Consider the following 25,549-nt stretch of genomic DNA (forward strand, 5'->3'; position numbering starts at 1 on the left):
CCGTATGACGTCAAAGAGTGAAAGTATGTTAGTGTGCTAATTTCTATATCCTCAAAATTAGCAATTATTCTGATTGCAAAAGTTGCTGAACCTAGTCACTTTAGGAGATCCAAAATAGGAATTTTCCAATTAAGATTCTCATCTATATGTACACCCAAAAGCTCAGTATGTTCTATCCTGGCTACTGACTTCTGTTGATGTGTTAAATTTATTGAAGGAACTTTACTCCTTGCAGTAGAAAATTGGCTGTACTGTGTTTTTTCATAGTTCAGAGCAAGCCCATTTGCAGAAAACCAATCAATAACTTTTCCAAAGATATTTGTATCATTTCCTAGTGGAGTTTCCTTTACTGGATCAATAATGATGCTTGTGTCATCAGCAAACAATGTCAGTTTAGCTTCTTGTTTCAGATAAGAAGGGAGGTCATTCACATATATCAAGCACAGAAGGGGACCCATGACTGAACCCTGTGGAACATCTAATGTAATTCCCTCCCCCGTAGATGAAGTGGGAAACCTCCTTAAATCATTTAAAGACACTTTTTGCTAGCTGTTCTGTAGATGTGACTTAAACCACTCATATGCTGCTCCATTTATACTATAGAATTGTAATTTCTGTAACATAATGTCATGGTTCACACAACCAAATGCTTTCGACAAGTCACAGAAAATTCCTATTGGTGACATTTTACTATTTAAAGACTCTGTTATGTGGACAGTGAAATTATATATTGTTGTCTCAGTGGAACAGCATTTTTGAAATCCGAACTGTGATTTAATAAGTATCCCATTACTGTTGAGATGGCTAACCACTCTAGTACATTATTTTCTTGAAGATTTTTGAAAATGTTGTAAGCAAGGATACTGGCCGATAATTATTGACATCTGTGGTGTCCCCCTTTTTGTAGAGAGGCCTGACAATGGCATATCTTAACCTGTCTGGGAAAATACCTTGAGTTTGTGATGCATTACATATGTGACTCAGAACATCAGCTGTAATTGCTCCACATCGTTTTAATATCTTATTAGAGATGTCATCTACTCTAACAGAACATTTATTTTTCAAAGATTTAATAAATTTACTTATTTCACAAGAGGTTGTTATGTGAAACTTAATCTGACAAAATTTTTTTCAAAACAGACTCTTCCATGTACCGCCTGGCTTTTTCTTTTGAACTGTTCTCACCAATTTTTTCTCCTACACTTAAGAAATGGTTGTTAAATACATTAGCTACTTGATACTGTTGGTTAGGGTGGTCTCGTTCTACTTAATAGTAATACTACCTACCCCAGTGGTTACTTTTCCTGTCTCCCTTCTAACAACATTCCATACTGATTTTATTTTATTGCCCGAGTTGTTAACTTCATATCGTCTTTACTAATTCTTGCTGCCTCGCGCAATTTTTCTTTTCCTTTCTGAAGACACTTTAATAACTGTAGTGATCCAAGGTTTTTTTTTTTTTAACTGTTTGGTGTTACATTTAGTCATTTTTTGGGGCAACAGTGTTCAAAAAGGGATATAAATTTAGCAAGAAATATGTTGCATTTATTATTGGCATTTGGCTCATTATATACAGCTCCCAAATTAACATTTCTTAAACTTTCTCTGAACTGCTCTACAGACACCAGGTTGACCAGCCTTACACTTTCACTTAATGGTTTCTGTACTGTACACCCTGCTAAGCTTTGTAAGTTAATCAGTTGTGCATCATGGTCTGATAATCCATTTATCACAGGGAAATCGTGTGTTAGTTTTACATCCTCTTGTTGCACAAATACATTATCTATTAGAGTGCTACTGTCTTGAGCTATACGTATAGCGAAATTAATCACTGATTCTAAGTTATATGTCATTAATAACACTTCACTTTTCCTACAGAATTGCTTAGAAAGTTTACAATGAAATCATCACTGATTAATAACTTATTTTTGTCTGACAGACAGCATAACAGCGAGTCAATAGCTCCCAATCTCCTAATGGGAACCTGTACACTGTTTCTAATATCAACACTACATTATCTAGTTGTAGTTCTCATGCACAAACTTCAGAGTGCTGATAAACACAAAATTTGCTTATTTCCACTGTTTTGTACTTATACCCTTGTTTTGTGTAAATTGCAACTCCTCCTTTATCCATTCTAGATCTGCAAGTGTAAGATGCTAAATTGTACCCATTTACACTGACACTTTCCACCCCCACAGTTAAATGGTGATCAGACAGACAAAGTATATCAACCTCATTCTTATTTTTGTGATCATTTAAACACACTGACAGCTCATGTACTTTATTTTTTATTCCCCTGATACTTCGATAAAGTAAATTGATACTCCCCTTAGCTTTATCCCTAGTTCCTGTACATGAAGCTTCTTTTATTATATTTTTCTTGATTATTGTCTTTCTGGACTTTGGCTTTAACCTAAAAAATTACAGGTATCATCCCTTGTGAGACTGTGCCCCCCCCCTGCTAATAGAGAAGCTAACTTATCTTTCCCCTCTCTATTTAGGTGCAGGCCATGTGTAGTGTATCCCCAACTACCAATAGCATCAACTGGAACAACACTCATGTGAGATTTTGCTGGTGTCTGGGGTTTAGATTAGATTTACTTTCATTCCAATTGATCCGTAGTGAGGAGGTCCTCCAGGATGTGGAACATGTCAGAAAAACAACAATACATGAGAAATATTTACAACTAAAACAAATAAAACAACTGGGGCATCCTGTTCAGCTCAGTGTTTACCCAGGGCTGATCATGGCGCTGAATGACCTCCAGAAAACCAAAATTTGTGTGATCAGTTTCTGCACCTATTTTGTCCATGTCACTCCTAATACTATATCTTGGATTCATGGCCAGACTGTTTCCTGCTCCCCCAACTATAATTACCTGATCTTCCTTCTCAAAGTCCCTGTACAGCTGTCACCTGGCTAAGGCTAGCAATTGGTTTCACAAAATTTGTGACCTGGTACCCTTCAACTAATTTCTCTTGAAGCCCCTCCCATGACTGCTACCTAGAAGCAGAATTCTTTTTTTCCTATTATGGTTTGATCCCGACCTGTCTTTTTTTAAAGCTACTATTCTGCTTCAACCTACATTCAGCTACATCTGGATGAGGCCCTTACTCCACTACTTCGGGTAGCAAGCCAAACTGATTTATTAACAGAATTTTTAAAGTTTTTTCAACAATTTCCCTTTTTTACCCTTTGCTTGCTACCTTTCACCAGCACCCCATCTCTTTTTCCTCCCTTGGCCTACATAATTCCAAATTTGCGTCTTCTTATTCAACTTTAAGGGCACAAATCTTTGCCTCCTGTTCAGCAATTTTTTTGTCCTTTCTAGATAACCTACATTGCCATGGGAGAGCCTCATTATCTACCCCCGTTTCCTTGCCGCTACATTCTCCCCAATGAAACTATAACCTACAGTCTTCACAGAACATGCCCTCCTTCAAATTTCTAAGGCAACCACCACACTTGTCACACATAGTTTGATAGAAAAATTTACAAAAAAGCAGAGAATAACTTGGCACAAGATCACTGAAGTTTCGTAGTCTGTACTAATACGTAACTTAACGCTTATCTAAACAAACTTTTAAACTTACTTTCAAAATTTCTAATTAACTACCTAAAGTCTGTATGACAGATACGAATTAATTTAACTTTGTACTGCTAGTCTGGTCAAAAAAATGAAGATGTACACTTGCCCAAAATTTATGCCTAAAAATGTAAACAAAACTAACGACTATCGGCCTTTACGAAATACTTGCTTTTCGATCTAAATAAGCTCAGAAAAGCGAAACCTTCAATAGACTGCGTAGTGAAGAAGTAAATGCACTAGTCTAAAATGTAATATTAACTAAATTAGCACTCATTTTAATATTAATCACTTAACTTAGTGAGAGCTTTGTGGACGTGTGTCTGCCAGAGATATTAGCACTACTGCATATGTAGAGGGTTTCATAATCATTTGCCCCAACAATAAGCTTCTGTATGTGTTCACAATTATCTATTTCTACCATCAGGGACATTTTGTGAATTATCATCATCGTCATCATCATCCATTGAACATACACTGTTGGAAAATGCTATGTCCAGAACTCAACCAGCATTACAATCTTCCCAAGTTAGATGTCTCCAAGTGCCTCCTGTTTGTTTTTCAATGTCATCTGTACAATTACCATCAAGTTGTTGCATTGGTTCTCCCTTATAGTCTAAGATTTCAACTTAAATTGATCTTCCCTTATTGAGTATGTTAATAAAATGTGTATTTTATGCAGCAGAGTGTGTAAATAAATGTGCTAAAATTGCCATCCCATATTTATGCGCGGCTATTATTAATTAAAAATTATTAAATTAAATTAATAGTGAATGTTATACAGTTCTTAACTCAAGAGTAAACATTGCAAATAAAATATCAAAGTATAGTTGCATACATTTTCCCAGACAACATGAAAGGTTGCCAGGTGTAAACAGGTAAGTAAGTATTAGGAAATTACCCTCATGAAGTTCCTTACAAATTACAAATATCTATGTGTGTGTGTGTGTGTGTGTGTGTGTGTGTGTGTGTGTGAAAACTATGACAGTTCTACGTATATACATAAGTATCTAAAAACTAGGACGATTCTACATCGAGTATACATGAGAAGGAGGCGTGAGCAAAGAAAAAGAACGCAAACAAGAGTGGAACTGATTGTGATAAGTCATTTAAGAAAAGTCAGTATAATAAATACTCTGATAAAGTGACGAGCTGTAGGATAGTGGGACATGAACAGCCAATGTAAGCATATTATATACTGAATAGTGTATACAGACGTGGTATCCACTGGAAGTATAGAAGTTGATAAGTAGAGAAGGACTGTACAGATTAGGTGAAGTATTAAGAAGTATATGCGAAGTGTAGAGAAGATTTGTAACTTTACCAGAAAATACTTAATTATAGTATGCATAGAAATGTATACTGGAATAATGAACCATGAGGCCTACTCAGAAAGGATGACGAGGGGGCGTACATGGCATTTGTTACATATATAGGGCAGGCGTACCTACATGGAGATAGGACGACCTGTGGCCCAAGAAACAGCAACGTTCTATAAAGGGGCGCACCTACCAAAATGGAAAGAGGAAGTGCTCTCATTATGGTCAACCCACAGGCAAGGTATAGGTACTGATCCTAGGGGAAAGGGACAGTATCGTGACAGAAGTCACAAAATTTTGTATGGATTATTCTGGAAAGTTTGCATTCTATGTACCACAAGCATTTATATTTTTTATGTAAGTTTATGAGTGTCAAAAGGAACACTTTCATGTTCCCCAGAGTTCCTCCAAACTACAACAGATAATGAAGCTAGTACATACTAAAGAAAAAGTAGTACGGAGGATAGAAACAGAAAATAGAATACGCAAGTGTCATGTACACCTGCAATTTATGATTAGAAATAAGGAAAGAGTGTTGTTGTGAGTGATGCTATGTACATAATGATTATGTATAAAATATATCGTGTACGATCTGAGAGGGGGAAGGGGGGGGGGGGGGCGGAAGATATTTAGTGTTTCGAGAATTTCTGCGCAAATTCTAGAATCACTCAGCCTTTTTCACCATCTCGAACATACGATTACGATATTTTAGATGTGACTGGGAGAAAGGAACCCCATCTACTGTGCGTCACGTGTCTGCGTGTGCAGGTTTGAAGTTTGTTGTAGAAGACGGTAGACACAGCGGTCGAAGCACCGACAAGTACTTGTCAGTCACGCCATGGAAGTCATAATGAAAGGGCACGGCAAAACCAAGGAACTTCTGTGGTAATCTGTGCTGTTGTTTATCTATGACTATTGTTAGTGATGAAAGAACAATTGAATGGATAAAGATTTTTACTTGAACTTGCCAGAGGCAAGACAGGTGTATGATTTCTGTATAATAGAGTTGTGGTTAGCAAGCCAACTTTGTTGTAAATGTAACGGTGTTTCTAAGATTTGGATATGCGAGGAGACTTACTTAACAGTATTTATTCACGTGGAGAGTGAGATTTGTAAAAGGTTGATGTTTAAATATATGTCATTAAGTGAAGTAAAAGAAAGTGTGCATGTTACTTATTTTTATAAGTAGACAGAGTCTTGAGAAATTCCTGTTCCCAGCAATATACTGCGAAGAAGAAGAGAAAGGGAGTTTGCAGCAGCAAGCTAACCAGCTAGGAAAGTCGGCTGACCATTTCAAGTAAGTCGTATCGTTAAAGAAGTGGGAGTTACACACATACTTCACCACTTTAAGTCGTTCAAAATGCTAGACTGTGACATGCTTATCCAGATGACTTCTGTAGCTGTCAGGATAGACTTTACTTAAAATTGTAATAAAACTATCTTTACTATTGGAGTTACTATTAGGATACCACATTTACAAAAAAGGCAACATCTGTTTCCAAACACCACTTTTATAAAGTTACTATCTTCTCAGTGATTTACTCACTTTTCATAGTTACACTAGTTTTGGTCACATTTAATTTGTGTGTACTATCCATACCCTGAGCACACTATCGTCCCACCTTTATATGGTATCTAAACATTTAAGCAGCACACTGTAGAGTTGGACCAAACAGTTATTTCAGAGTATAAGTTATCACAGTTAGAGTTATTTTTTTATACCAGTTACTTTTAATACATATTTATATAACTGTCAGTTATTTTTGCTACAAAATTTCCCAGACAGGAGTGCTGTTAACTCTTGAGTGACCGCAAAATGTGAGCTGCTAGATTTCCCTCAGCTCACGTACGTACAAACTCAGACCTTTTTCTCCAATATATATCTTTTGGGTTAGGAATTTCACTTTTGTCACTTAATCTCCAGGCTATTTTAAAGAACAGTATCTTAAAGTAGTCGACTGACAGTGTCTCATGGAACAGCTCATTTTGAAACTTTCTTGTTAACTAACATTTTTTTGATTTTCTATTTTTTTATTTTTTGTGCTCCTACAGTTGATCTGTGAAGCATACATTAAATTATTTAACTTTTTTTGTTTGGTTTGGTAGTTATGCAAGCTGATTATGGTGTGTGGCACCAAGCTGAGAGCTACTGCATTCAGATTAAAGGCAACTGCATGAATGGCATCATCTGGAGCACTTTAAGGGCAATAACAATCCAGTTATTTTTATACTCAGTGGTGCTCCCTGGCAACCAGTGGTTGTTTCTGCAGAAGTAATCAAATGTTCATTCAACTCTCCTCCCTGCATATCATTGTCTGCCACGACCTGCTGGAGTCCAGGACACAGTTACCAGATTCCGGGTTACCTACAGTGGTAGCCCGTGACTTCCTCATGGTCACTCTATGTAGTTAGATAGCATGGAAGTGTAGTACACACTCTGATAAAAAGATGGCACGCAGTCTCACAGTTATTAGCAGAGTATCTACTGGGTGGTTCGTCCTTCTGCTCTGTTCATTTATTGCTGGTCAGATCTCAGATAATATGAAAGCAGAGAACGCACTTTAGTAAACAGATGGTGTCACACACTATTGGCAGTTATTAAAATAATTGCTAGTAACATATGAGTGGTTATTACAGTAGCTGCTACTTCTGAATAACGGCCTATCTCTATCAGTAAAGTTATTTTTGGCCACCTCTAGCACACTGACACTTGTAATCAGATTTGATGTGTTGTTGCTGTTGTTGTTGGAGCTCGTCATTGTTGCCAGCACTGACACGAGCAGTCGGTGTGCATTGGAACCCATGTTAAGTGTTAGACAGTGCCAGACCACAATGCATATCGCTTTATGCAGAAGGTGGTAATGCTTCTATTAATGTTTTTTTGCAATGTGGTTTATGAAGAACTGGCCAAAAGTACTACATTTTCATAAAAGTGTACTGTTTTCATTAACAAATGATAAGTGTTATTGCCCACCATTTTTATGTACTTGCAAAAATGAATTGCCATGAAGATACTCACAACTGTATCATTGAGTAACTAAGTAACAGTACTAAAATGAAATGTGCTTCTTGTGTGTAAATGTGTTGATAGACAATATGATGCCAGTAATTTTAAACTCTCTTGCAGTACTAAGTTGCAAAATATTCAGGACTTACTCATACAATAATCAATAATGAAGAATTAGTTCTGGCAACACGTAAGTGATTAACCACTATCAAATAATTAGTTCACTGAAAGAATTTCAGAGCACACTTTGAGTATTTTTGACTTTGTGGGAAGTTATTCGGAACTCACCTTGCTACCTATGTAGTTAACACTTTCATTTATAGTCTGTTGAGGTGCGGACAGTGAGCTGTTGCAGCCCATGTACTGTGAAAAGGTGAGCGAGTGATGTAAGATGTGCTGTGCTCTGTTTGAACATTAGTGAATGTACAAATGTACCATACACGTTTCCTTTCATAATGTGTCACGTACAGGTGTAGGCAATGTGGCCAAATAAACTACACAAATATGCCATTACTAGCAAGAGGCACTTAGTAGTACTCTTTTTCTTTCCATTTTTCTGAGGGGGAGAGCAAGAAACAGAGCAAGAGGACATCGGACGCTGCACTGAAAACTTCATGAAGGACAATGTGAAGCAGAATTCACCACGTTCATTTACTGATACCAAGATGATAAATTAGACTAGTGTATTTTATGATTCATCGAACACACCTGTAAAGATGTTTTAATGTTTCACATAATAATAACTAAAATTGCCTCACAGTACCACTGTCATAATAATTTCAAATCATAAAACATCCCAGATAAAAGTAATACCATGGCAGAAAATCTTGTGTTACTGTTCTGTGGCCACACAAGTAGTTCCAAGCTTTATGCTTATTACAGTTATGCTGCTTCCAGTGATTTGTTGGCCATATTGTAACACAACAGTAATGTGTGTTTCCTCCTATTTACTCACAACGTTGCTGTTGTGGTCTTCAGTCCAAAGACTGGTTTGATGTAACTCTCCATGCAGGTCTATCTTTATGCAAGCCTTTTCATCTCGGGATATTAAACCTTGATCTCTCTCTGTCTGTCTGTCTGTCTGTCTGTCTGTCTATCTATCTATCTATCTATCTTGCCCCCACACAACCCTCAATTACCAAATTAACAATTCCTTCTTTAGCGAGTGATGCAGTTGTTTCATTATTCCATATGAATGCAAGAACATAATGTTGTTGAACATTATTTCAGTGCATCATAAGTAAACAGTTGCCCTTTTATGAATAATTTTCTATGTATGTGAAATTTATTGGACAATATGAGCAAATCTTCCCAGTTAAAGTGTATTAATTTTATGAACTTATAGTTTATGGTCACGGATTTACAGTTTTGGAACAGATCTCAGGTGGGAGCATTTTTATCACTGATTTCTGATAGATTTTGATGAACTACGTGCAACTGCAGAGGACAGTCCTCACTTGCTCAAAGCAGTTGTCTTTATAGATCCTCTAAAACTGAAGAATTCTAGGGGGGAGAGAGTAATAGTGAAGAAGACCATCTCTGCCAGAAATAATCATAGTAAAAGGTAAAATAACTATACTGGGATGCACAGCAAAAATAAATGCTGTATGAAATTTCCTCAATGAAATTTAAGATTAAGCAGCTGGTAAAGAGCTATCAGTAAAAAATAATAATTTGAAAGAAACTGATAGTGTTTCCACTGAACCCTCTGATCTGGTACATAAAACAAAATAAGACAAAAGAATTGTTTGTACAAGAAGCAATATATCATTGGCATGATGGTTTACTAAGGAAGGGACTGATCTTTAATTTCTGAAAAATTTAAGTTAGTGTTGAATTATTTTAATTTGTCTTTGATGAGTACCTTCTGTCCATGACTTGTTTCTTATACAAACCAGTACACTTCAAAAATTAAGAATGCAATGGTAGATGTTATTGCTAATGAACTGAAAGTATTTTTCTCCATTTTATTCATATCTGATTATTGTCCATTTCCTATAATGAAGAGTTACTGCTATCAGAATGAGTCTATTTCTAATGTTATAGTAAAGAATAGGTTTCTGCTAATTTTGAGAAACTTACATATTTCAAAAAATAATGTAGATCTATGTAATAAATTCCCCAAATTCTAGCCTCTGTAGCAATTACTGAATGACAGATGGAAGAATTTTTGCTATGCGGACATAAATTTGTCAGTGCCTGAGTCAATGGAATTATATTATAGAATACATGGAGCAAAACACTATGTACATGGTAACCCAATTAGATTCAGTTATGTCATCTGTTTAGTGCAATCTGCTGCATATTAGGGAGCAAGAACTAGTAATAGACATCAGGCCTTTGTGTTGGATGGTCTGTATATACACTACTGGCCATTAAAATTGCTTCACCAAGAAGAAATGCAGATGATAAACGGGTATTCATTGGACAAATATATTACACTAGAACTGACATGTGATTACATTTTCACGCAATTTCGGTGCATAGATCCTGAGAAATCAGTACCCAGAACAACCACCTCTGGTCGTAATAATGGCCTTGATACGCCTAGGCATTGAGTCAAACAGAGCTTGGATGGTATGTACAGGTACAGCTGCCCATGCAGCTTCAACACGATACCACAGTTCATCAAGAGTAGTGACTGGCGTATTGTGATGAGCCAGTTGCTCGGCCACCATTGACCAGACATTTTAAATTGGTGAGAGATCTGGAGAATGTGCTGGCCAGGGCAGTAGTCGAACATTTTCTGTGTCCAGAGAGGCCCGTACACGACCTGCAGCATGGGGTCGTGTATTATCCTGCTGAAATGTAATGTTTCACAGGGATCGAATGAAGGGTAGAGCCACGGGTCGTAACACATCTGAAATGTAACGTCCACTGTTCAAAGTGCCATCAATGTGAACAAGAGGTGACCGAGACGTGTAACCAATGGCACCCCGTACCATCACGCCGGGTGATACGCCAGTATGACGATGACGAATACACACTTCCAATGTGAGTTCACCGTGATGTCGCCAAACATGGATGCGACCATCATGATGCTGTAAGCAGAACCTGGATTCATCCGAAAAAATGACATTTTGCCATTCGTGCACCCAGGTTTGTCGTTGAGTACACCATCGCAGGCGCTCCTGTCTGTAATGCAGCGTCAAGGGTAACCACAGCCATGGTCTCCGAGCTGATAGTCCATGCTGCTGTCGTCTAACTGTTCGTGCACATGGTTGTTGTCTTGCAAACGTCCCCATATGTTGACTCAGGGATCGAGACGTGGCTGCACGATCCATTACAGCCATGCAGATAAGATGCCTGTCATCCCGACTGGTAGTGATACGAGGCCATTGGGACCCAGCATGGCGTTCCGTATTATCCTCCTGAACCCACCGGTTTCATATTCTGCTAACAGTCATTGGATCTCAACCAACGTGAGCGGTAATGTCGTGATACAATAAACCGCAATAGCGATAGGCTACAATCCGACCTTTATCAAAGTCGGAAACGTGATGGTACGCATTTCTCCTCCTTACACGAGGTATCACAACAACGTTTCACCAGGCAACGCCGGTCAACTGTTGTTTGTGTATGAGAAATCGGTTGGAAACTTTCCTCATGTCAGCATGTTGTAGGTGTTGCCACCAGCGCCAACATTGGATGAATGCTCTGAAAAGCTAATAATTTGCATGACACAGCATCTTCTTCTTGTCGGTTAAATTTCGCGTCTGTAGTACGTCATTTTCGTGGTGTAGCAATTTTAATGGCCAGTAGTGTATAATTTAAATGCTATGTTTCTTGCCCCCCCCCCCCCCCCCCCAAATTGATTTGCTTGTTCCCAAAATGAACACTCAAAATAAAATGTTTTTCTTTTCTAAAACACACAAATTTCACTGTCTACAACATTTTTTTGCTTACAAAGGCAAAGGTAATCTATAAAAGATTACTTTCTTAAAAGAAAACAATGTCCCGATCTCGATTAAACAAATCTGGATGAGTTTCTGTTGGCAACAAACTGACAGGGAGCAACATAATGAAAACAATAGTTCACTGATAACACTACCATGTAATTTTTAATGGGGAAGATACCAACCCCATCAACCCAATGGAAACACAAGACTCCCATTTGTAAATGCCTAATGAAAATGTATCATGCAGAATGTGGAACAAATTAGTACGATAATATAATATACAATTTTCAATGCAATTCACTGTAGTAAACATTATTTGTGGAAGACAAAGTACTGTGCAGAGAACAAAAGTAACTTCTTATAATTTACATGAATTATTAGGAGCATCATTTGTGTAGGTTTCCATCTGCCAAGGAGAACTGACAGTGTTCTAGTTGTGTCATTGACACCTGAAGGCAATGGCTTTAACTGATGAATATGATCTGATGTTAGAAAACCAGAAATTTTGAAATCCCCCTTGATTATACACTTTCTATTTTTTTCCATTAAAAGAGAGAAACAAACTGCGAATAAATTAAGGGTGTACTGAGGAATAAAAATAGCTAATAATTTTTCTCATCTGGTAAGAAGGATAAATGTCAGTTCATTAAAGAATTAATTCCAGAAATTGCCTTAAGTGAGTAACAGGGATCATGACAACATTCAGTCAGTTTGGGAGAATATGATTTTGAATCTTGCTTTTCACCTATGTGTTGTTTTAGTTCGATTTACAATAACTGTCAAACTGTTCAGGTTTATATTCTTGAAATCACATTAAAATTAAATGAATATATACATTTTAAATAAACCTCAACAAAGATATATATTTTGAATACCTTCATATCGAGGATCTTTTGTAGCTCTGAAATATCTGCACCCTGAAGAAGCTTGATGCACTGATCTACAAAAGCTGCTGCTGGTTCACTAGGTGCCATCACAACCTTGAGTATCATTTCTGCTTTTGTCATTCCCTTAATAACTATCTTGGCATAACTGAAAAATATTGAAACCGATTTTAGTGACTTTCTGAAAACAAGATGCTCAAGAACCTGACTTCACATTTGGTCACAACAGATAGCTGCTGACTGATCTCTACTCACCTAGCTGGGGCCTTTCGATTTACTTGGGAACCTATGGAGGGCAAATCCAGCAACACTGTCTTCAGCATGTGAGTGTCTAGTAGCAATTGTTCTGCACCAACAGTGCTTATTGGTTTGCATTTAAATATATGATGTATTAGTTTTGGAATGAAGGAACTGAAATTAAAAAAAGAGAGACCTGTAAGTGATGCTGGGAATATTTCAGTCACATAAAAAATATAGTTTTATGCATATCTACGAAATACAAAATACAGGACAAGCAATCACTCGTCTCTAGATGACTGGTGGGTCATGCAAGGTGGATATAAAAATTACACTAGCTTCTGAATTATGGAATCATTCTTTCTAATATAAGTACATTCTAATTTAATCAGACATTTCAGTCCATGGCAATACTGAACCTTAAAGTTACTGCTAGACACAAAAATGAATTAAAGAAAGCCAACGGAAATGTGGACGTGACACAGAATTCAAATTTATATACAATCAAATATACATAGGATAACTTTTCCCCTTTCTTAAATTAAGTATAATACAGTATGTGCAACTAAAAACATTCTAATATGTGTGTCATTAAATAGATGTTTCTCATTCACTGACTTTGTTTCAAAACTTCACAAGACCCCGTTTCCAATACTTCAGATTCCAGTGTCTATTAGCATGATTTTATCATAATTAACTATGATTATTAGAAATAACTTCATTATCACACATTATATCGAAAGATAAGACAACTTGGCTAGTGTGATATAGAGGGTCACATGACTCCACCCCTTGAGACACTGAAAAAAGGTTTTTGATTAAATTCAAATACTGAGAATGATGAACTGTACACTTTAAAAATTTGATTGATACTAGAAGTTGATTGATTTAGTATTAGCATCTGCCCTCTACATGTATCTGACAATGGATTTTTCATGTATACACATTACACAGTCATTGGCTTGTGACATCTTTTGCTATGCAACAATGAAACAGTGCCCTAAATTGGCAAATACCTATATAAATACAGAAATGTCATCCCTCATTTACTCTGCATCATTCAGCAAATGAACCTCACTAATTTCTGTAAACAAAATGTGTTCTCCCTATTTCAGATTTTCACCCGATAACCTTCATGATCAGTAACACCCCCCCCCCCCTCCCCCATGCCCTTTCAATTCCTCAATAGTTTGCACTGGGCAACAAACTTTTTCTGAATATTTTATTTGAAGTATACAATGTACGTTATCTCATCCTGCATCTCCTGTAGTCCTATTATTACTGAGGCCCATAACATCTGATGGGGCTCAGTTGGTAAGTGCTAGATTACAGATCTAAAGGTTTGGGGTTCTATCCACATTTAGTCCTACTTTTTTGTGGATGGGGGTGGGGTAGGGGTGTCAGTTACTGCTTCTTTCAAATCTGGCATTGACTTGTTCGTGTGGAAAATGGCAAGCTGCTCCATGGTCGGAGTCTACATTAAACTGTAGGCCACCTTACACAGATTGAAAGGTTGTAGGTAGGCAAAAGCATATTACCACCAACAGGATCATGCCTAGAAATACAAAACAGTATTCAAACAAACATTTGAGAACAGTACAGCTCTATTTAATATTAAATGAACTGTCCATAAGCTACTTCTTATTTTTTCATTAGAATGATCCCACCAAACTCTCGTAGACAATGAAACTAGTCTACCTGAGGACCTACTATTGGAAATTGCAGTTTTCCATTATGAAGACTAATGTGTAACATCATGTCTTAACCACAGGAGACAGTGGATCCTATTATCTAACAATAGCACATAATAACTCTGTAAATGGGAAACAGCAACAAAATTTATATACTTTTTGTCATATGTTTCATTTTGTCACTTTATTTTTGCAGCTACTGAGCTGATACAGTTTTTCACCGTCACTTATAACTGTGGCTTATCAACAATTCATCGGCTCATGTTACTGAGGAACTTTAACAGAGCAATCACAACAGGATAGGATGAATGAAATGTTATCACTTTTGCAGTCTCTCTCTCTCTCTCTCTGTCTGTACATGTGTGTATGTGACTAGGGACAGAAGAACATATGTTATTGGTTTCACTTTAAATGACTAATAATCACTATATTCTGCTCTAACTCTAAATACAAGAACATGTGCTATTTTACTTGTATATTTTGGACTACACTGACTTTCATTAATTTTTATTTTGTTTATCCTATCCTGATTTTGAATCAGTAATAAATTATTTAATAATTTGGAGAGCAAAAGAAGCATGGTTAGTATTAACAGGGCTTCGACAGGATACAAAAAGCAAAACCAATCTCCAACTGAGAACACAAAAGGAATGGGAAGAGTATTTCAAAATATTATTAAATGAGGACAGAGAAGAATATCAAGAAGGAACAGTGGAAGAAAAAGGACATGAAAATGATGAGATCCAGATTTTAGAAAGTGAAGTACTTCAGGTGTTGAGAACAGGAAAGAATGGTAAATCACCAGGACCAGGCAATATCAATCTGGAGTGTCTGAAATATGGTGGTGACAAAATTGTGAAACTGATAACACAGCTCTTCAACAAAATGATACATGGAGATTCAATACCCAACGAGATGAAGCTAGGTTACATTAATACAATAATTGTTCAAACTATCGAGAAATTTGTGTTACAAACACATTAATGAAAATTTTTGTGAAAGTAATTAAAAACAAACTAGAAAAAAATTTTAGAACCCAAGAAGAACAATGTGGATTCACAGCTGGGAGATCATCTGTAGACCATATTTTCACATTACGACAGATTTTGGAGAAACATAGGGAAAAATAAAAAAAATATAGGATTAATTTTCATACATCTAGAAAAAGCATATGATACTGTTCCAAGAAAATTACTTTGGAGAGCACTACATAAGGCAAACATAAACCCTTCCATGATTAAAATAATACAACCGATGTATAAAGATAACATTTGCCAAGTGAAAGTTGGTAATAAACTTTCACAGAAATTTAGAACAAGCAAAGGCCTTTTACAGGGCTGTCCCACGTCACCATCATTATTTACAACCTATATAGATATTAGCCTTAGAACATGGTCTCATAAATTTAATAGTATGGGATTAGAAATAAGAGATGGAGTTTACCTACATCATTTATTGTTTGCTGATGATCAAGTAGTCGTAGCACAAGATGGAGAGGATGCTAACTATATGTGCAATCAACTAGCAGTAGCATACAGAACTTGGGGTTTGAAGGTTAATTTCCAAAAAACGGAATACTTGACTAATGATTCAGATGAGCTATATATTGAAGGAAAGAAAATCAAAAAGATAAACACTTTCTGTTATTTGGGATCAATTTTAAAAATAGAGGGAAAATCAGAGTCAGAAATCAATAAAAATTAGTAGCAGACGGAAGGTCATTGGGATGCTTAACTCAGTCTTATGGAGCAGGAATGTAATGAGCAGAACTAAAAATTTAATATACAAATCCATATTAGAAAGTGTGGTTCTGTATGGAACGGAGACCTGGACAACTACCGTAACATGAAGCACATTAAAAAATTACAAGCTCTTGAGATGGACTTCTGGAGAAGATCGGCAAGAATCTCCAGGAAAGAAAAGATAAGAAACACCGAAATAATAAGGAGAATGGAAATAAAAGAAAGAATATATGACGTAATGGATAGGAAGAAATTACAGTGGTACGGACATGTACGACGAATGGAGAAAACCAGAATACCAAAATTGATACTAGGGTGGGAACCGGAGGAGAAGAAGAAGACGACGAACTATGACCACCTGGATCCAAAATGTACATGCACAATGAGGAGAATGGGCGCAGAGGAAGAGGACACACAAGATCGAAACACCTGGAGGAATATTTTGAAAATATAGTTTAAGAAGGTTTATTCTTTGTATTGTTATTTCTGAGTAAATTATTATGTTGGAGATAAGCCTCTATAATGAGGAAAAGCTCAAAATAAAATAAAAATAATTTGGATGTGCTGAATCAATATTTTTATTACAAAATCTGCATTAAGAAGAATTTCTTTCGATGGAAAAAACCTACGAATTTTCCAAACTTGTTAACATTTACAGACATAAGTGTGTACACATTATGTACCTTCACCTTTCGTTGCCACCTTTTCTTTGCATCCGGTACTAATCTTCAGTTTCCATTTTCATTCTTTGAGTTACATAAGTATCTTCCTAACTAAATAATCTAACAATAAAGATCAACTTCTCATCATGTAATATAGAGGCAGCTTCCCTGCTACGAATAAGAGATAGATCTTTTTTCCTTCGTATGAGGAAAAGAGAAATATGGAGAGAATGAAAAGTGTAAATTTATGGAAGGGCTAGTGCGTAACTTGGATACTTAGGTAATCTTTCACCTACCTCTATTTGCTTCAAGTTGACTGTTCTGTCCCATTTAAATATACATGTTCCAAATGATATACACACAGAAATATAGAATGACTGATTTGCCCAAATCATTAGTGTGATATGGAAATCATTTATGTAACTAATTAGTTAACTACATAAATAACTATGTGAATTAGTCCAGTCATATCAATAAAATTATGGTAATACTCACTTAGCAAATTTAATACAGAACTGAGTGAAGTATTTTCGAGATGAGACAAGATTGTCTCTGATTACTGGAACGGTCTGCCTCAAATGAGAAGTGATGGCAGAAACATAGCCACTCTGGTCACCCACTGTGTCTATGTTCTGCCACGATATCTGCCAACAAGCAAGGAGAGTAAGTATCAAGTACTGATAGCATATCAATAAAAAAATCATAAATTTCCAGATAATAGCACTTCACAGGTACAAAATGTGTTTTAAACTTATATGAACATTAACCATGCTAATGATCTTCACTTGTTTCATAGCTTAAACCAGTGGGATTGCTTTTCAATATTTGAGCTTAACCCTTTTGTGGTTGCTAGGCCAAGCATCCTGCCTGCCTGGCCGGCTAACAGGGGCAAATGTATTTTGTGCCTGGAAGGCAGATGCCTGACTCAGCTGATGCACTGTAAGCTGATCACACATCCCAGCATACATAGAGCCACTTTTCAATAAAACTTTTTTCAAAATCAGAATCACACTGTACAGTCACAAGTTGCAGCTGATGGTATCCACAAAAAGAGCTTCAAAACTAATCCAAGCTTTCCGTTATAAATTTATTCTGAGCTGATAAAAAATTATTTTAGAAAAATGATAAGAACTTTCTATTTGTGACTGGTTAATTCTGTAACCTGAGATTTGCACTGCCAATATATGTACTTATAACCTATTAAAATTTCACTAACACTGGACAAATACTTCCCAAGATACACAGTTTCAAAGTGACCAGTTCCTAGCAAAGACACCCAAGACTTCTACGTCTTCTGTCCCCTGTTGCAGCTAGTGTTGCCGAGAAACTGCACATATTTTGTTTTATTGTTCATCTTTTGAACATCTGATACATCAGTTCTGTAGGACAACTCATGCCCTTTCAGATTACACATGTTTGTGTCGTGTGCGCTTTGCATATTAGGAAATCTAATTTCATATGTTTGCCAGTGCATGTCATTTGCTGTTCACAATCTGAAACTAATAACATATTTTAGCCTTCTGTAATTATGTGAATGTATTTTAATTCACTTGATAGCTCCCGGTCACAGAAACCCATTTTGTTTTCATTCGATGTGAGAGGAATAAATGAAGAGAAAACAGCAAAATTACTAAACATAAACACGGATCATGTGGAGACTACCCACCTCCCCACTACAACTCAAACTGCTCTGTGTATCAGCCCCTGATCTATGATATTTCTGAACCGGGCAACACTAGATAGCACCCACCCACCCCCCCCTCCCTCGAGTGTTTGAGGTAGGACACCAAAAATTTAAAAAATAAAAATCGACTTTTCAAAAATACGTTCATTTTGTAGCACAGTTCTTTCTGAAGAATCTGATAAATAAAACATATGTGTTCGAGAAAATGTAAGACATGTTATTTGGTCGTAAGTGTACCAAAGTGCAGTGCCACGCCGCTTCACACTGCACTCTTGTATCGCACGTCTCTGTATTTCGCTCTGTGAAATTCAAATGTGTAATGTTTTGTAATGGATGTCATCACACTGTATTCAGGACAGTGGAAATTAAAATGTCCTGTGGTGCCTCTCCTGCTCCCAGTCGGCCGGTTTGACATCCTGCCCCTCTTAAAAAAATAAACTCGCAATTAATACTGGATGGGATTATTTGTAACCGAGAGAACAAGAACTCTTCAGAAAATTTGCACTCTTTATTGCCTATAGCTTATAACTTGCTGTTTTGTGTGACATAATATTAAATATACGATACATAAAACCAGTAAAGTCAAGAGAGAAGGAAGACGGAACACATTTCTTCAATCCTTAAGACCTAGCATTTTTTTCTCTCTAATCTTGCTACAGTTTTCCATGGTGTGCTTTCTGTTCTGGGAAAGAATCTATTATCTCATCAAAGTTCGTCAAACGTTATGCTATATGAAAACTCAAAATGTCCTTATCTAATACTGAAAAATCTGTTAATACAAATAGTAACCAAGACTGTTGTAGTTTCTCAATCAGATTATGTGTATTTTGTCACTGTTTGCAAGACAAAATGAAATAGGCCTGCCTAATATTGCAGCAATTGTAACACACACCAAATGAACGAGACTGTTTTGGCACAAATGGTCATTTTTATAACACGACAGGATATAATTCATGAAGTACCAATATGAAATGCCTTTCACATTCATGCTTCTGAAGCATGAGATTGAAAAGTAGTAGTACGAAATTTTTATATAAATTTGGAATCATCATATTCTTCCATAATTTGTGTGATGCCCCCATTTCTTCTCCTTCCTTGTTTTAACAAACAATCCTGTCATCACTAATTCTGTAAATATTCCTGCCAGTGTCAAAACTTATTCTCCATTTAACTTCACTAACCCTGCCATAATCACCGGTTTAGTTATCTCGTGTTTATTCTCTGGTTAGGTGTTATTACATGTTCGTACAATGTGTTTTCTGCACTGCTCCCAGAATAGACCTTGAGCGGCTGCCAGCCAGGGACTGTACCACTGGCCCTAACTAGTGTAGCAGCTGGTCAAAAATTTTCTTTCAACGTTCATGTTTTATTGCTGCAGTATTATTCTGCAGTAGCGAGATACAGTAATATCCTTTGTCACAGTACTGGTTCTTACAAAAATTAAACTGAAACTACAACAATGAAAAATTACTGGAATTCCAAAAAAATTCACGGGTTTTTCACGGTTTTCTCCTGGATGAAAAAATTCCCGGGTTTTTCCTGCATCTCCCGGTTGTCCCAGGTCGTATACCCCTGTGATAGGAACAGATGAGAGTCATGTCTTGTTAATGACAACTGATTTAAAACCTGACAGGAATGCTGTTAGCGAATGCAGGCCCATCTCAACCAGTTCCTGACGAACACTGCAAAGGAAACTGCATGCAATGGACATTTGGAGTGACCCTGAGAATGGCCACTCGTCAGAGTAGCACATGAAGCTGCATATCCTCAGTGGGCTACACGGTACAGAAACTTGACAGTAACTCACTAGAGCAGGAATGGCCAAAAATTTGGCTCATGACTCACGCCATGCCTTGTGAGTCGTGTCCCAACTCATGAGCCATAGCACTCCACCTGCCTACACACTTTCCCCATCGCCATGCCATGTTGTCCCAGTTGGAGAAGGGGGAGAGGGGGCAACTGCAAATGTGCCACATTTATATGGCAATTTTGTTGTACTGCATATGGCCTGGATTCATATTTCTTAACAACATAGACCAGAAACAAAACAAAATTTCAATATCATTTAATAATTTTTGGTGTGCTGAAGACATGATATAATTTTTATATGGTACAGGCTGTCAGCGTACAGACAGATGCAGACAATTTCACAGATTTTCACAACCAGGTTGCCATTGTTGGTTTAAAGGGCAGGGAAGGTGGAAGGGCCAAACTGCTTGGTCATCGGTCCGCCATGTAGTTATTACTTATTTAGTTCCATAAGTGAGAAAAGGTCTTTCATGCACAGATAAGATGATCAAAATATTTTAGCACTTTTGCAACCTTATTAAGGAGACAGAAACTCTACATGAGAAAAACAATTTAGATATCCTGAAGAGTTTTAATGTAAAAGGATTTGCCTTTACAAATGGGAATCACACTGCAGATCAAACTTACATCCGGATACGCACAAGGTCACTTTCAAGTGAAATGGCCACCAATTCTTAAAACAGTTCAGAATCGTATGTAAAATTGGCAGTGACCTCAAAACACTTAGAAAACTATCCTTGTAATTCTTTCAAGGCCACAATGAATTCTTCAAATCTTCAGTTTACTTCGATGCCAGTGAGCTTAGGGAACTGTTCTGTATTTGTCAGAACTTGTCCTTTCTAAAATGTGATTCTCTTTTTAAATGTAACCCCATCAAATCAGGAATAAGTTGTTGTTTCTCACCTTGCAATGTCTCACTGAGGGCAGCGTGCAGTGAAGTCCACTTAAAATGCGAGGTCCCTAATCCATTCTGGATATTGTAATTTTTTGTTCCTGTACTTCTTTTTCATTCATAAATTCAACAGCAGGAGGTTTTAAATCAAAACAACCATTCCAGGCAGGCCCCTTGACTTAACAAATGTCCTTGGCAGTAATATATAAAATTTCCACACTCCGTTCAATGACAGTGGAATAATTCATGCGACTTCAGAAATTGTACTATCCATACCACCAATTTCTTCATGTGCTCTGTGCCTGAAAATTTAGCACAAAGTGCTTCTTGATGTACACAACAATGAATCCAGTCTGTCAGTCATTGTAATCTGCACTTTATTGTTCACTATATCTTTAATCTTTTCTGCTTGGTATTGTAATGTCATTCCATAGCAATCAGCAGTACCTGTCAATTAAGTGAATACATAATAGATATTAAGAATTCTCATCCCTCTTTCAAGCACTCCTAACAATTTTTAAAGGCTTGTGACAACAGACCACTAGAAAGCCTCTTTCTGTGCAAATATCCACTGGACCAGCAGGGTGTGGAGGTTGTATTTACAGTGACTACTTCAACATTATCAGTAACCAAGTGTTACCCTTTCTTCTACAGCTTCAAAGTGCATATGCTGTGGAGACTACCATCTTCAAATATAACAATAGCCACATTTACAGGGCTAGAAACATAGATTCCTTATTCCACGAACATTCAGGCACCCTACTGCACCTCAAATGACCCGATAAATTACCACACCTTAACTCCATAGAAAATGGCTCGGATATGGGGAACAGCAGGTAAAATGTACCAGTCAACAACTTGAAATTTGGTAGCTCTGTGGCATCTATTCCTCAATGAGTGACTTCAGTTGAGTATAGCATATCTGAGGAAACTTGTCAATTCTCTTTCTTGTCGAGTTGAGGACATTATCAAGTTTGGAGGCAGCATTATACGGTATTAGTGTGATGTCTGCTAGGAGTAGCTAAATTTTTGTTTTGTGTGCTTGAACCCTGAATGCTAGCACACACATCGGTGACTCAAAACTGAAAGTCCCCATCTTTTGCAGCCTACTTGGGGTACCTATGGTGTGATGATCAGACTCTGAGTATTGCAGACTAAACAGCAGTTATATCCATTTTTACAATGAGATAAGGGAGGTAGTATGAAGCTCACTTTACATTTTTATTTTTATTTATTTATTTTTTTTTTTTTTACGAGTTGAAGTGAGCTGTACTTGTCTCACTTTTGTGATTTATGAATCATGTTCTAAGTGCATTCAGTTGTTATTCAGCCGTTATTGCTCCACATCACTGTGCATTCCTCTTATTTCTGTAAAGCTTCATCCATATGAAAAACATCAAGTGTCAGAGACCAAATATGTTTTTAAAATATCTCTCACAGCCTGTCAACAAGCTCTGGAAATATGATAAGGAATTTGACATTAATAAAAGAGTAAATGTGTGTTAATGTAATACTAAGACAATTCTTGTTTCCTTTTTCATATGAAATACAGTTCTGTAAAACTCAAAAAGTGTAAACACGGACTCTGATATAGCCTCATCACAAATTTACTCCCTTATGAAGTTCCCTGCCAACAATCAATCACAGGAAGAAATCAACAGTAACACTCATAAGGGTAATACTACAAGGAGTAAGACATATACTATCCTTCACTTGGCCTTAGCGTGGCAGAGAAAAAGAGAGGTATTCAGCCACAAAAATCTTTGCGTAATTATCGAGCAATTTGAAGAATTTGATAGATCATAAAATTAAATTCACACACAAACTGAAATCATATTATGCAAACCTGACTCATTCTATAGCACCAAAATTATGAGGCATACAACATGTTGTTGTTGTGGTCTTCAGTCCTGAGACTGGTTTGATGCAGCTCTCCATGCTACTCTATCCTGTGCAAGCTTCTTCATCTCCCAGTACCTACTGCAGCATACATTCTTCTGAATCTGCTTAGTGTATTCATCTCTTGGTCTCCCTCTATGATTTTTACCCTCCACGCTGCCCTCCAATACTAAATTGGTGATCCCTCAATGTCTCAGAACATGTCCTACCAACCGATCCCTTCTTCTAGTCAAGTTGTGCCACAAACTTCTCTTCTCCCCAATCCTATTCAATACCTCCTCATTAGTTACGTGATCTACCCACCTTATCTTCAGCATTCTTCTGTAGCACCACATTTCGAAAGCTTCTATTCTCTTCTTGTCCAAACTAGTTATCGTCCATGTTTCACTTCCATACATGGCTACACTCCATACAAATACTTTCAGAAACGACTTCCTGACACTTAAATCTATACTCGATGTTAACAAATTTCTCTTCTTCAGAAACGCTTTCCTTGCCATTGCCAGTCTAAATTTTATATCTTCTCTACTTCGACCATCATCATTTATTTTGCTCCCCAAATAGCAAAACTCCTTTACTACTTTAAGTGTCTCATTTCCTAATCTAATTCGACTACATTCCATTATCCTCATTTTGCTTTTGTTGATGTTCATCTTACATCCTCCTTTCAAGACACTGTCCATTCCGTTCAACTGCTCTTCCAAGTCCTTTGCTGTCTCTGATAGAATTACAATGTCATCGGCAAACCTCAAAGTTTTTACTTCTTTTCCATGAATTTTATTACCTACTCCGAATTTTTCTTTTGTTTCCTTTACTGCTTGTTCAATATACAGATTGAATAACATCGGGGAGAAGCAACAACCCTGTCTCACTCCTTTCCCAACCACTGCTTCCCTTTCATGCCCCTCGACTCTTATAACTGCCATCTGGTTTCTGTACAAATTGTAAATAGCCTTTCGCTCCCTGCATTTTACCCCTGCCACCTTCAGAATTAGAAAGAGAGTATTCCAGTTAACATTGTCAAAAGCTTTCTCTAAGTCTACAAATGCTAGAAACGTAGGTTTGCCTTTTCTTAATCTTTCTTCTAAGATAAGTCGTAAGGTTAGTATTGCCTCACGTGTTCCAACATTTCTACGGAATCCAAACTGATCTTCCCCGAGGTCCGCTTCTATCAGTTTTTCCATTCGTCTGTAAAGAATTCGCGTTAGTATTTTGCAGCTGTGACTTATTAAACTGATAGTTCGGTAATTTTCACATCTGTCAACACCTGCTTTCTTTGGGATTGGAATTGTTATATTCTTCTTGAAGTCTGAGGGTATTTCGCCTGTCTCATACATCTTGCTCACCAGATGGTAGAATTTTGACATGACTGGCTCTCCCAAGGCCGTCAGTAGTTCTAATGGAATGTTGTCTACTCCTGGGGCCTTGTTTCGACTCAGGTCTTTCAGTGCTCTGTCAAACTCTTCACGCAGTATTGTATCTCCCATTTCATCTTCATCTACATCCTCTTCCATTTCCATAATATTGTCCTCAAGTACATCGCCCTTGTATAAACCCTCTATATACTCCTTCCAGCTTTCTGCCTTCCCTTCTTTGCTTAGAACTGCGTTGCCATCTGAGCTCTTGATATTCATACAAGTGGTTTTCTTCTCTCCAAAGGTCTCTTTAATTTTCCTGTAGGCAGTATCTATCTTACCCCTAGTGAGACAAGCCTCTACATCCTTACATTTGTCCTCTAGCAATCCCTGCGTAGCCATTTTGCACTTTCTGTCGATCTCATTTTTGAGACGTTTGTATTCCCTTTTGCCTGCTTCATTTACTGCATTTTTATATTTTCTCCTTTCATCAATTAAATTCAATATTTCTTCTGTTACCCAAGGATTTCTATTAGCCCTCATCTTTTTACCTACTTGATCCTCTGCTGCCTTCACTACTTTATCCCTCAGAGCTACCCATTCTTCTTCTACTGTATTTCTTTCCCCCATTCCTGTCAATTGTTCCCTTATGCTCTCCCTGAAACTCTCTACAACCTCTGGTTCTTTCAGTTTATCCAGGTCCCATCTCCTTAAATTCCCACCTTTTTGCTGTTTCTTCAGTTTCAATCTGCAGTTCATAACCAATAGATTGTGGTCAGAATCCACATCTGCCCCTGGAAATGTCTTACAATTTAAAACCTGGTTCCTAAATCTCTGTCTTACCATTATATAATCTATCTGATACCTATTACTATCTCC

General features: G+C 37.1%; 2 protein-coding genes across 2 annotated transcripts in view; both read right to left on the reverse strand.

The window, feature by feature from the left end:
* Positions 1-25,549, reverse strand: part of LOC126203065 (39S ribosomal protein L44, mitochondrial) — a 644,782-nt gene that overhangs the window by 398,432 nt on the left and 220,801 nt on the right. The window lies entirely within an intron of this gene.
* LOC126203059 (vacuolar protein sorting-associated protein 53 homolog) overlaps positions 1-25,549 on the reverse strand; it is a 155,659-nt gene that overhangs the window by 4,318 nt on the left and 125,792 nt on the right. The window contains exons 13-15 of the mRNA XM_049937297.1: positions 17,527-17,675; positions 12,955-13,110; positions 12,691-12,847 (exon numbers count right to left, since the gene is read on the reverse strand). Coding sequence (XP_049793254.1) covers positions 12,691-12,847; positions 12,955-13,110; positions 17,527-17,675 — 462 coding nt within the window. The remainder of the gene's footprint in view (positions 1-12,690; positions 12,848-12,954; positions 13,111-17,526; positions 17,676-25,549) is intronic.

The sequence above is a fragment of the Schistocerca nitens genome, chromosome 9 (assembly GCF_023898315.1).
Source record: "Schistocerca nitens isolate TAMUIC-IGC-003100 chromosome 9, iqSchNite1.1, whole genome shotgun sequence".
In the NCBI taxonomy this organism is placed as follows: domain Eukaryota; kingdom Metazoa; phylum Arthropoda; class Insecta; order Orthoptera; family Acrididae; genus Schistocerca; species Schistocerca nitens.